The following is a 12,047-nucleotide window of genomic DNA, read 5'->3' as shown; positions in this document are numbered from 1 at the left end:
TTATTAATTGAACCCATATTTGTGAAATTATTAGTCTACCAGATATTATCTTGTCAAAAGAAGTGAGTTCCATAAATCTGCAGAATGGGGTGGAGGTTTTGAAGAAAGAGGTTTATGGAGAAGTACTTGGAGATAGATGGGATTCACAAAGGCTTTCAGAGAGGAGGTCCATCTGTTATGAACCAGGAAGATGCAGACACAGATAGGCAGATCCAGGGAGTGCCAGCAAGAAGGGGCACAGATGGAAATAAAGAATGAGAAAAGTGAGGGCACAGACACAAGAAGTAGGAGATGAGTGCACTCCAGAGCTGTGCCAAATTTGAACCCTCTTCACAACGGAAAGTTCTAGGTTCATGATGAGTTGGTGTATGAGAAGATACAAAAAGGAAAAAACAAACAGAGCTGCAGAATTTCAATACAGAAAACATTATGGAGGCTTTTCAATTGGAAAGCGGCTGTGACTGAAAGATAAATATCTTGTAGTGGAGAAGAAGGTACTGAAATTACCCAGCCGATGGCATCAGGTTCTTAATCCTGATGTGAGAAGGCCTGGCCTCACAAAGCATTGGCATCATTTAGATCAGTGATTCTCAACCTGTGGGTCACAATCCCTTTGGGTCAAATATCCTGGATACCAGATATTTACATTATGATTCATAATTAGGGGTCACCACAACATGAAGAACTGTATTAAACTGTTGCAGCATTAGGAAGGTGAGAACCATTGATCTAGAGTACTTGTTTACGCTAAACCAGGCAGTGGTGGTGCTTGCCTTTAGTGCAAGCACTCAGGAGACAGAGGCAGATGGATTTCTGAGTTTGAGGTTAACCTGGTCTATAAAGTGAGTTCCAGGACAGCCAAGGCTACACAGAGAAACCTTGTCTCAAAAAACAAAAATAAAACAAACAAACAAAAATCCCAAGCAAAACAAAACAAAAAGAAAAAGATTGTTTAAGCCTTGTGCACCAGGAGATGTTCTAAGAAGCTCTATGTTTACAAATTTCCCAAATGACTCTAATACACTCCAGAACTGGGCAACTACCATGTTCCAGGCCTCACAGAACCATCAGGAAGTCGCTGGAGAAACAGAAACGTTACAGGGTATTCTGATTGCCACGGTGAAGAACTGACCACTTCAGGTGACATTTTGTGAAAATAAATGTTATTATCTCAACAGATCCTTGGGAAGTGGCTTCAAGGGAATTATTAGTCTTATAAAGTGAGTGACTGAAATGTCTGCTGGTTGGTCAAACTGAAACTGAGTTTAGCAGGCACAGAGTATGGGCTATACCTACAAAGAGTTATTGCCTTGGGAAATAAGCTCAAAGACAGAGAGCTTTTCACTTTACACTTTATGGCTTTTTTCACTTCTTAGTGATGAGAATCTTTATGTCAAAACACAGCAAAACTTTCCACATTATACCCCAGTATCTAACAAAAGAACAAAGTATCTGCAGGAGTAGGTACATTAAATAGTTTGACTTGACCATTTCATACTGTATAACGCCAACAGATGCAGTTGCTATGTCACATATAATATAAAAATATTAAGTATATCATCCACTTATTTTTCAAATAAGTTTCAAAAAGAAGGGACAAAGCTTCTTATCCCTGGATAGTAAATACCTAGGCCTTAGGTTCAGGTTAATTATCAGAAGAAAGAAGAAGAAGAAAAAAGACATTGGCAGTCTTTATCTAAGGGGAAGGGAAGATTGTTTAAATGTCTTTAATGTCATTTCAATTGAGTTTTGGGATGACTCACAGATGGGAGGGGGAGCCAGAACAGCAAAATCGTGACAGTCTAGATGGATGGGCCAGATCCAATAACTTGAATTGCATGGGGATCAATGCCAATCCTTCCCTGGGGTCTTAAAGTCACATGCATCTGCACAGGAAGGGTATATCCCCTAAGAGCAGCAAAGAGGGAGTACTCCTCAGGAGGAGCCCCTAGGGTCTCCGTTAATTCCAGGAGTCAGAAGAACAAGGAGGCTGCCAGGAAAGGGGATCTATTTGGCAGCATTGATGGCAACCCACTGCCATTTTGATTCTAAAGCCTTTGTCTCTAAGAGCCTTTTACAAAGTATGTTCAGGCCCAATCAAATCAGAATGCATTCACACCTGGGGGAAGAGATGGGGCATTACCCATGTGGATCTGGATGCCATCCCCCACCCTGGGTTCAGAGATTCAGGTATATAAATCAACTAGAATCTAGCACAGAGTTATTTATGATTCTTTGGTATTAAAAAACCTGCAGTCTTAAATTTTAATTCCAGAAATACCATTTAACAAACTATACTTATTTCTAGTTTGGAGAAATAATTTTTGGTCAATATAGGCTTTTTTTCTGACTTTTCACCTAGTTCAACTTCATTTTAATGTTTTGTTTTTAAGTTGGAATGATGTTGCATGCATCATTCTGTGTTGGCCCTGTTAGTGTTTTCTATTAAAGATGTTTTTCTTTATTCTTCAGTGATTTTACATGGTCCATAAACTATCTGCTATAGGAGATGTACCAAAAGTCACTCCTACTATCCATTTGGATGTTTTCCTAAAAGATCCTATCATTGATAGTAGAGCACATCTTCTATGTGCTTTAGAAAGGAGTCCTGGGCCAGTGAGGTGTATCACAGTTGTGGCATTCTGTTATGCTGATGAAAGGAAAAGCAGAAAGACGTCTAATGTGCAGAGAATCTAGCAGAGTTGGGGAACAGGTTGATATTCTCATTTATGGGTAAATCACAAAGAAAATAACTCAGCTTGTTTTGCCAGTCTCAAAGGGAACAACTAAGAACTGACCAGTTGGGTAAGAATTGCAATGAAGCAACTTTGGCTCAAGGTAATGAATATTTAAATGATTAAGAGTTTTAAAAGTTTCGTCCTCCCATCCTGGACAATGCTTTGAGCCCTAGGATATGTCCTAGGGTTTGTATTCCTGCAGAAACATCATGACCAAGAAGGGAATTGAGGAGGAAAGGGTTTATTCAGCTCACACTTCCACATTGCTGTTCATCACTAAAGGAAGTCAGGACTGGAACTCAAGCAGGTCAAGAAGCAGGTGCTGATGTAGAGGCCATGGAGGGATGTTACATACCTAGCTTGCTCAGATTGCTTTCTTGGAGAACCTAAGACTACCAACCTTAGGATGGCACTACCCACAATGGGCTCTCCCACCTTCGATCACTAACTGAGAAAATGCCATACAGCTGGATCTCATGGATGCATTTCCTCAAGGGAGGCTCCTTTCTCTGTGATAACTCTAGCTTGTGTCAAGTTGACACACAAAACCAGCCAGTACAGGATGAGTTACCATCTGTAGGATGCAGTAGAGGATACCATCCTCCATCATGGGTGGATTCCAGGGCATCTACAGGACCAATAAACTCTAGAAGCTTCCAGCAGGGTTTATTCAGACAACGATTCTTCCAAAATCAGGGAGAAATGCCTTTACATATAACATTCACTCCTCAGTTAGCTAAAATCACACCCATATTTATTTGACCTGCCCGGGCTCCTGGAGGTATTCACTACCCTTTGTAAATATTCTATAAGCTTCTCTAGGTCTGTGAAATGATTCATTCTGATGCTTACCAAGAAGGTACAGATGTTCAGATATTGTGTAAGGTCTGAGAAATAGCTATAAACTTGACAATAACATTTCAGCCATAAAAAAGCACACAGTGGAAAGACACACAAGATGGATGTGATTGTGAGTAAGGAACATGGATGCTCTAGTTAATGCCAGGAGATCTAATCAGGGTCAGGGGGTTAATATTCCCAGAGCAGAATGCTTGGTATGCTATGAGCTTCAACACTTGGCTAAATGTTACAGAAGGAGAGGGGGCCCGCTTGTAGGCACCAGGCCCTGATGGCAGGCAATGAGGACAAGCCAGGCTACACATCTGTCCAGCTGTTATGGAAGGGATTCTCGTTCCACAGGATATATTGTTGTAAAAATATAAAAAATAAAAAATGTAATGTTGTCTTTTACCCCGCTAGGTCCTGCACCCCAGTGCCCCAAGATATCTGCTGGATATCTTGCCAGAAGCACATATTCCAATTTCGTGGCAGCCCAGACCAGCCACCCCACACTCCATTACACTTAAATCTACACATGAAAGAACACACAACAAAATAATCTTTGACCCAATTGGTAAGATATAATTTCCCACCTATATATATATATAGCCCAGTGCCATCCATCCCTTAAGAACATTAATAACAACCTGTAAATACACAGAGTGGAATCTTAACGTCACCTGCCATGGCTTCTCTCTCTCTCTCCCTCCTATCTCTTCCTTCTTTCCATTCCTCTTCTTCCTTCAAACTTCTCTCCCACCCATCCTTCCTTCTCCTCCAAGGACAGGCCTCCTTCTACCCTGTACCTTCCCCTCATCTGTATTTTACAAATTCAATGGGGAGAAGGTTCTGGTAAAGTCACCTGAGTCCTGAGTATGTAACTAGACAGCTGTCCTTAGCGCAGTGGAATTAGCATCAAAATACAGATAACTCCAGGGCAAACCACAACAAGGATTAACTAATATAAGTGACTTCTGTATTCTCATGACCCTGGGATTCTATGAAGAGAAGTAACAGAGAAATACAGAAGCATTTTGTAGAAACTGGCAAACTGGAAAACTTTGCCCAGGAAGTAAAATAAATAAAATTAATTTTAAAAAATGAATGATTAATGTGGAGTTCTGGAGTCTTAAAAATCTATTTCTCTCTCTGTTCATATTTTCTGGAGGAGGGAGGGGTACGTTAACCACACTGGGTCACTTACAATATAGACCTTGTCTTTGACACTACACTAAATGCTCTACCTACAATATCCACTTCATTTCTGTGATCCTCTGGGGGCCCTTCTGAACACAAAAACACAGCTCTCTTCATGAAGGCACCAAAAGACATTTCATTCTGGAGCCAAATTTGAGGGATTTAGGTTACCCCACATATTGTGTTCCAATCTGTGGGTAGTTTTGTGAAGTTTTAGGGTAATAGACTGTAAAAAGATCACAAATCATGAATCAAGGCTCTTTTCGAATACATTAGTAGAAATCTCAGCGAGGCACATTATAGCAGAGTAGAGAGCTCTCTGGTGGCATCTGTAGCCTTTGGGTTCATGGAAACTTGCTATCTCTTCGTATATTACAAAGTATTTCTCCAGAGACTAGCAGGGATGTTATATCAGATACAGAGGTTAGCACTGGATGGCTAAAAATAAGCCAAGATAATTTCTCCCTAGAACTACAACATTTCAACTCTTCATAATCATCGAAGTTCTAATTAGCCAGTCAGCCCTGTAGAATCTTTGACAGGTACAGTTCTTTTTTTGTGGAATTTCATTTCACAACCCATTATGTGGATGAGGAAAATGAGGCACAGAGAGGGGGTCCACCTTTAGCAACTAGAGCTATATTTTATAGTTGCCCCCTTGCCCCTCCCTCTTAGAATATTGGGTGTGCCCTGAACTCTACCCTGTTCTACAGTGCTGTAACTACGCCAGGAAGCCTCCCCTCATGCTCTTTTCAATTCTATCTCCATCTATTCTTGGGTTCCACTTCTCGTGCTGCCTGTCATCCTTCCCTAAATCCCTACCAGTTCCTCTTCCTGTTGTTCAGGGAAGTCCCCAGGTCTTTTGATTATTCAGCTATTTGGGAGTCAAAAGCAACCAGGCGGCAAATTTTCTAATGATTAAAATAGCAGCAGAGCAGAGCAATGGAAAATGTGAAGTTTTCATTCTGAACGAGAAGATGGAGTTTTTAAAGGGCATGCTTTATGGATGCTAAGAAGTTTTACAAACTGTCTCTCCATATGCCTGTTTAAGCTCACCAAGGACTTGAGGCAGGCGCCATTGCTCAGGATTTATTCCACCCACCTTCTTATTGCAAAGCTTATCTCTAAATATTGATTCCTCTTATGTAGAGAAAAGCACTTTGTGGGGGGGGGGAGGGTATACTTGTTACTTGCTACATACATACATTCAAAAATACATACCTGCATTAGTCAGGATTCTCTAAAGGAACAGAGTGTACAGAATGAATCTATATATATAGAGAAAGATTTATTAGGGTGGTTTATAGGCTGTGGTTCAGTTAGCCCAACAATGGCTACCTACCAACCGAAAGTCCAAGAATCCAGTACTTTTTCAGTCCATAAGGCTGGATATTTCAGCTGGTGTTTTGTATACACTGGAATCCTGAAGAAGTAGACTCTAGTGCCTCCTCTCTCTCTCTCTCTCTCTCTCTCTCTCTCTCTCTCTCTCTCTCTCTGTCTATCTCTCTGTCTCTGTCTCTGTCTATATATATATATGTGTGTGTGTGTGTATTATGAAAGCATATATATGACATTTATCTTATAATGCAATGTATATATTAATACATATAGAAATACATATGACAATATGTATTATATATATGCATATATATAAACATATATAATACCTATTGTCATTCAACCCCTGATAGATTGGGGAGTATGTTTGCAAACAGTAGCTAAGACTGCTCTGGTTCTTCTTTGTCCCAGCTTTCCAAACTGGTCAGTAGGTTCTCCAAAGAGAGCTGCTTTTCAATGCCTTGATTTTAGACTCATATAATACACAGTTTCTGGACATTGTGTGTGTGTGTGTGTCTGTGTGTGTGTGTCTGTGTGTGTGTGTGTGTGTGTATGTGTGTGTGTGTGTGTGTGTGTTTCTTGGGGACTATGGACTTGAAGGCATACATCACTGAAGAAGTGGGCGTTTATACATACTCTCTTGTTAGCAGCTGGCATTTCTGCCTCAAGGATTTTGCATTTACAAGGTAATAATAAGAATGGTACTAGAACCCTGCAGATGGTCTGCCCAATGGAGATAAATGTGGATTGCAAGCTCCAACATGGAAGTGGGATTGACTTGAAGAGTTACTGAGTAATTTAAAGCCCCATAGCATCGGTCCCTGGAGGTACCTTGGCCAGTCGGTTCTATTTTATTTCAAGGAAGAAATAAAGCTCTGATTGGACTCTGTCCCCTGACAGCAAGGAGAAGCTGTCACTGTGAATCATGAAGACCAAGACTGGCAAAGTAGACACAGCATAACAGATATCTCCCGGGTAGAAATGGTCTTTTAACTTGAGATCAGGGTCAAGTTTGAGGATGGCCATACTATTGGATAGTCAGAATCACTGATCCCTTCTTCTTTATTACACTCTTTCTTACTTGTTAGTGGAGAGGGACTGTGGTAACTCTTCTAAGTGTGAGCATTTGAGAACAGCACTTTCCATACCACGAAAGTAGTGAAATAAGGGATCAGGCTAATGATGGTAAGGTGATTTTTCAGGAATGTTCTTCTGATAGAATTCTCTAATAGAGTTTGATCTGTGTGAATAAACATGATCTATGCTATCATGTCAACCACTAAGCATATATGACCATTGAGCTTTGCAAATGTTACTGGTATAATAAGTAGCTTCAATCTTCATTGAACTTCAATTTGAATAGAAATAGACACTCCATCAGACAGGACAAATAGGAAACATGGTATGGTGGGGTAAGAATACCAAGAATGCATAAAAGCACAAAGATAGCATGGAAATCCCTAGAAAAAGGAACCGTGGGGCTTTTAAACAAGTAGCCAGGGAGAGAATATCCCCAGTGACATAAATTCTAGTAAAAGGTTAATCTGGGTTCAGGTCCCATCTCTGTTACATTCTAGCTTGGAGCTAAGACAAGTTACTTTGCCAAGATTGATATGTCTTGTTTGTAAAATGAAACTATCAATGGAGTATACTTTCTGGGAGGTGCTTCTTTCTATGCCTGGCACAGGTAGCAAACTTTGCACATCAGCTTTTAACAGGAGACATGTGCTTCTTGTGAAGTAAGCCCACCTCTGGATAGCAGTACTGCCAAACTTTGTGATCAGACTGGAAAGAGAGGAAAAGGGAAATGAAACTTTCTGCTTTCTAAAGATGATTAGCTTCACCTGACTATGCATAACATGACAATGGCACCTGAGTCACAAACCCATTGCAAAGCAAGCCTGGGCAGTGTCCAAAAGCAGGTGTTCTATGAGTGTGAAATTCTCTGAATTACTGGAGTAGAATTGCTGAATGAAAAGTTAAGGGGGACTTGAAGAGAAGCAACTCTTAATCTTTAATGCATGCATGGGTCATCTGAGGTTCCTGTTACAGTGTGAATCCTGATTCAGGAGTCTGGGTGAAGAGTGAGATTCGGCAGTTCTTCAGGCTCCCAGGTGTTCCAGATGCTGCTGACCTGGGGTCCACCCTCGAATTAATAAAGCAAAGCATCTAGAAGAGGGATTGTAAGGGACATGGAGGTGGCAGAGGATAAACAGACTTCTGCACACTCATTCTGAATCTCCAAGGTGGCTTCATTCCTTTGGATAACATGACCTTCTGCAGTCTCCAAGGTACCTAATGGTTTCTCCATGTGTCAGCTGAGCATGAGGAAGGTTAGTGATGACTCTACTTGCCCACACGATTCCAGTGAGTACCCATTAAGCTGGAGCTAAAATGCATTGATTCTTGTTCCAGAGTTCTTTCTGTTCTGACTCTGTTGATCTATTTTACAATTTTGGAAAAGCTCTAGGCTGAAGATGATGGTGGCTACCAGCCTCCATCACTGTTGAGACTTAGAGGCCTTAGAGGCCAGTCTGAATTATAATAGTATAAAGCAAAAGACGTAGTGCATTATGTAAGTAGCAGTAGGTGCTTAACACATGCATGTTAGCCACTTCCTGGAAGCATACATGTCCTTCCTGAGAACCTAAAAATTAATAGCAACTCCATATAGAAAACACCAAATGTCTATGGGAAAAACATATTTCCATTGTCATCCTGAGATGCATAGTTTATTAAAATAACTTGGTGAGGGTTACTGAAACTGAAAACAATTCTGTACCCTATCCCATTGGATGAGTGCATGTGAACGAACACACATATATCAAAAACAAACATCACTTCCCTTCTTCTGAATAGTTTAAATATATATTTATATGTATTATCCTCCTAAATTAACATGTGTCTTGTTAAGATGAAGGAAATATCACTCCAACCCTTTCAGAGAATTCTCAAACATTTGGACCTTGCAGCTATAATAGTGGTAGATTTCTTCTGGGTCTTTATATTATATTTGGGATCTGAGAGATAAATATCAAGAATTAGGAACTCACAAACTGAACTGCTGATAACTGGGTGAATCTGTTATCCCTAGTGGCTTGTAAACACAAAAAGAGAAACACACATTGTGTTTGGTGTTCTGGCAGCATGACACGCCCCAAACTCACTAGAGGACAGTAACTGTGTCACGTACAACTTGACTTTCTTTAAAAGAAGCAGATCTTTAGCTGGGTATGATGACTCAGGCGCTCTATCGTCCCTGAACTCAGGAGACTGAGGCAGAAAAGTGGTCAACTCAAGGCTAGCCTGGGGTGACATACTTTAAGGTCCCAGTCTGACTCAGCTGGCAAACACAACTCTTGAGTTACATCCCCTGAACAGTTACGGCATCAACTTGCTGAGGTGTCTGAGGAGCTAAAAGGTGTCACCTCAATAATATTGCACTAGCAAGCCAGTCTATTTTTCTCCCAAGGTGCAATTTGTACCCTCCATGTTCCATATCAGCAAATTCCTCCCCAAAACTGATTCCCAAGGAAGAAGTAAAAGAAAGGGAGCTTTGGTGGGAACAACCCAAAGTCTCTTTAGTGATGTCTAAATATCTCCTCAGATAAATGGCAAATGAAAATTCCCACTCTCAAAATCACTTATTTTTGTTGTCATGGTTAGAGAATAGCAAGTTAGACCATGTGGGATTATTTTCCAGCTTTAAAACAAAATGCCATTTAAGTTAAACAACCCCAGCTATTTTATTGGCTTTCTCCAGTTCCAAGAGTAGCGGGTGGAGTTCCCAGAGTTAGCAAGCCAGGATTTGCTGGTTGAAGTAAAGAGTGCTCACACAGCTGACTTCATGCTCAAATGACGCAGAGCCCCTAAAAGATTCTGTAGTCTTCAACTTTCCATGTAATAAGAGCTCTGCACATTTCTGAGCCCAGTTTGACCTCCATTCTATTGATCTAAGCATTTGGCTAATCACCCTCTGCAATTAAATCTTTTCCCTGGCAATAAAGTTAATCTCTTACCACTACATAAAACCTGACCCTATGCCACTTTAGCAAGTAGAACTGCTGTGGTTAGTGCTACCACCTTGGAACCCAACGGCCTTATTGTGAAGACAGTACACACTGTCACAGCAAGATGCTGTATGTGAAGACTCGTCCCCAGCCTGCAACTAGGCTGCTCTGATCATCTCCACCCTTCTTTTTCCTCGAGAACTGATCATGGTGTTGAAACCACAGAATACTCTGCTTTTCCTCCTGTAGCTTTGTCTGATAGGTCATTGAAAAAACATTCCAATTATTCAGTTTGACAGATTTCATTCCAGGCTTAAGGGTTTAGTGACCAGGATAGCAATCACTTTAGAATACCCGCAGTCTTTGTCCTATGTGCAGTTTAAGCTTTCTCAGGGATGTATAGGATGTATAGCTTCTGAATGTCATCTGATTTTTGTCTTCCTTAACAATCTCACTGGGTTGAGATTGGGGTTTGAGTCCCAGCGCTGGTGGGTTCTTGGGTGCAACTGAGACTGTCAGTGCATCAGGGTGGGAGTTGAGCACAGAGGACAGGAGAACAGTGAACCTGGGTGACAGTACTAGTAGTGTCATTGACAGTCTCTAGGGTTTTGTTTCTCTCTTTAAAAATAGCATATACCGAGGATTAAGTAAAACATTTTGAGTTGTCTAAAAGTGTCAGGCATACATTAAGTTCTCGGTAAGTGATAGCTATTTACCGATGATGATGATGATGATGATGATGATGATGATGATGATGATGATGATAAATATCTCATTGCTCCATTTTGTAGATGGGAGAAGTAAGGCTTACAAAATTTATGTAGTTCTTACTGGCAAGTTGAAAGACAGGGTGCTTATCTTGGGCCATCTTACTCTATGCTATCACCCTAGTCTGGGTAGGTCAAGCTTTCTTTGTGTTTTTCAGGAACTATACAAAGCATGGGGTTTTGAGAAACTGGGTTTACTAAATCTGACTCATTGAAGCCACATGACTTAGCTAGAATATAGTATTTCTAAAGCATTCGTTCCATTGTAGGATTTTTCCCTCCCAACATTCAGTCCATGCTTCTTTCCACATAGAGAAGTTTTATTAAGTCCCCAATCAAAACTGGTGGGATTCTCACGACAGTGTTCAGTTTTGAATTTAAATGGAATGATGTGCTGAAACATTAATGGCCTTTATCTTTAAAAGTGTCCCAATGGTACTAAAATTAACAAATGTAACTGATCATATTGAGCACCGTCCCATTCTCCTACATAAGGCTTACATGAGTCTTAATCATAAATTTCATATACTACTGAAAAATGATGTAAGAAAACTGTGCATTACAAAGTGCCTCGGGTTTGATCTCACACCATACACATTAAAGGTGCCCTGGTTCTACATACACAACAGTTAGCATTGAGAGGGATAGACAAGTTAAAGGTGTGGTCAGAACATGCATTTGTAGCTCATGGAGACCCACAAACTAACTGTATTTCTACTGTTCCCCAACAACCACGCCTTCCCTAGCCAGAAGTTTTCTTAGAGTTGTGCTTTTTAACTCTGGTTTCATATTAGTGCAATATAGGAGCGAAATACATCTGAGGCTTAATTTGAAATATATCAGCTCATCCTTTTGGCTCAACACATTTGCAAAATGGAGACTTATGAGTCTTAGGACAACTGTGAAGGTCCAATCGTTCTTTGTTGTTTCTTCCTTTGTGGAAAGACCTCACTAAATTCTTGATTTCCTCCTATCGTGATTTGGGGTCTCCAAAATGAAGGAAATCTACCAACCTGCTGGCAAAACTGTATTGTAGGAAATTCCACATCTCGTTTAGCTAAATAACTTGAATCAATGTTCAAGTCCCAGGGCTTCGGGGTTTTTAGATCAACTTTAAATGTGCCTGTTGGCATTTCCTGGGACACTGAGATTCTGAG

General features: G+C 40.6%; 1 protein-coding gene across 39 annotated transcripts in view; it reads left to right on the top strand.

The window, feature by feature from the left end:
• Nucleotides 1-12,047, top strand: part of Ppp2r2b (protein phosphatase 2, regulatory subunit B, beta) — a 427,050-nt gene that overhangs the window by 215,504 nt on the left and 199,499 nt on the right. For 2 of the 39 annotated variants that reach the window (XM_087593337.1, XM_087593338.1), the window contains one exon: nucleotides 8,166-8,446. The exons of the other annotated variants lie outside the window; for them this stretch is intronic. In XM_087593337.1, coding sequence (XP_087449463.1) covers nucleotides 8,423-8,446 — 24 coding nt within the window. In that variant the 5' untranslated portion in view covers nucleotides 8,166-8,422. The remainder of the gene's footprint in view (nucleotides 1-8,165; nucleotides 8,447-12,047) is intronic. 39 annotated transcript variants of the gene reach the window in all.

The sequence above is a fragment of the Rattus norvegicus genome, chromosome 18 (genome assembly GCF_021556685.1).
Source record: "Rattus norvegicus strain SHRSP/BbbUtx chromosome 18, alternate assembly SHRSP_T2T, whole genome shotgun sequence".
In the NCBI taxonomy this organism is placed as follows: domain Eukaryota; kingdom Metazoa; phylum Chordata; class Mammalia; order Rodentia; family Muridae; genus Rattus; species Rattus norvegicus.
This window is presented reverse-complemented; position numbering and strand designations above follow the sequence as displayed.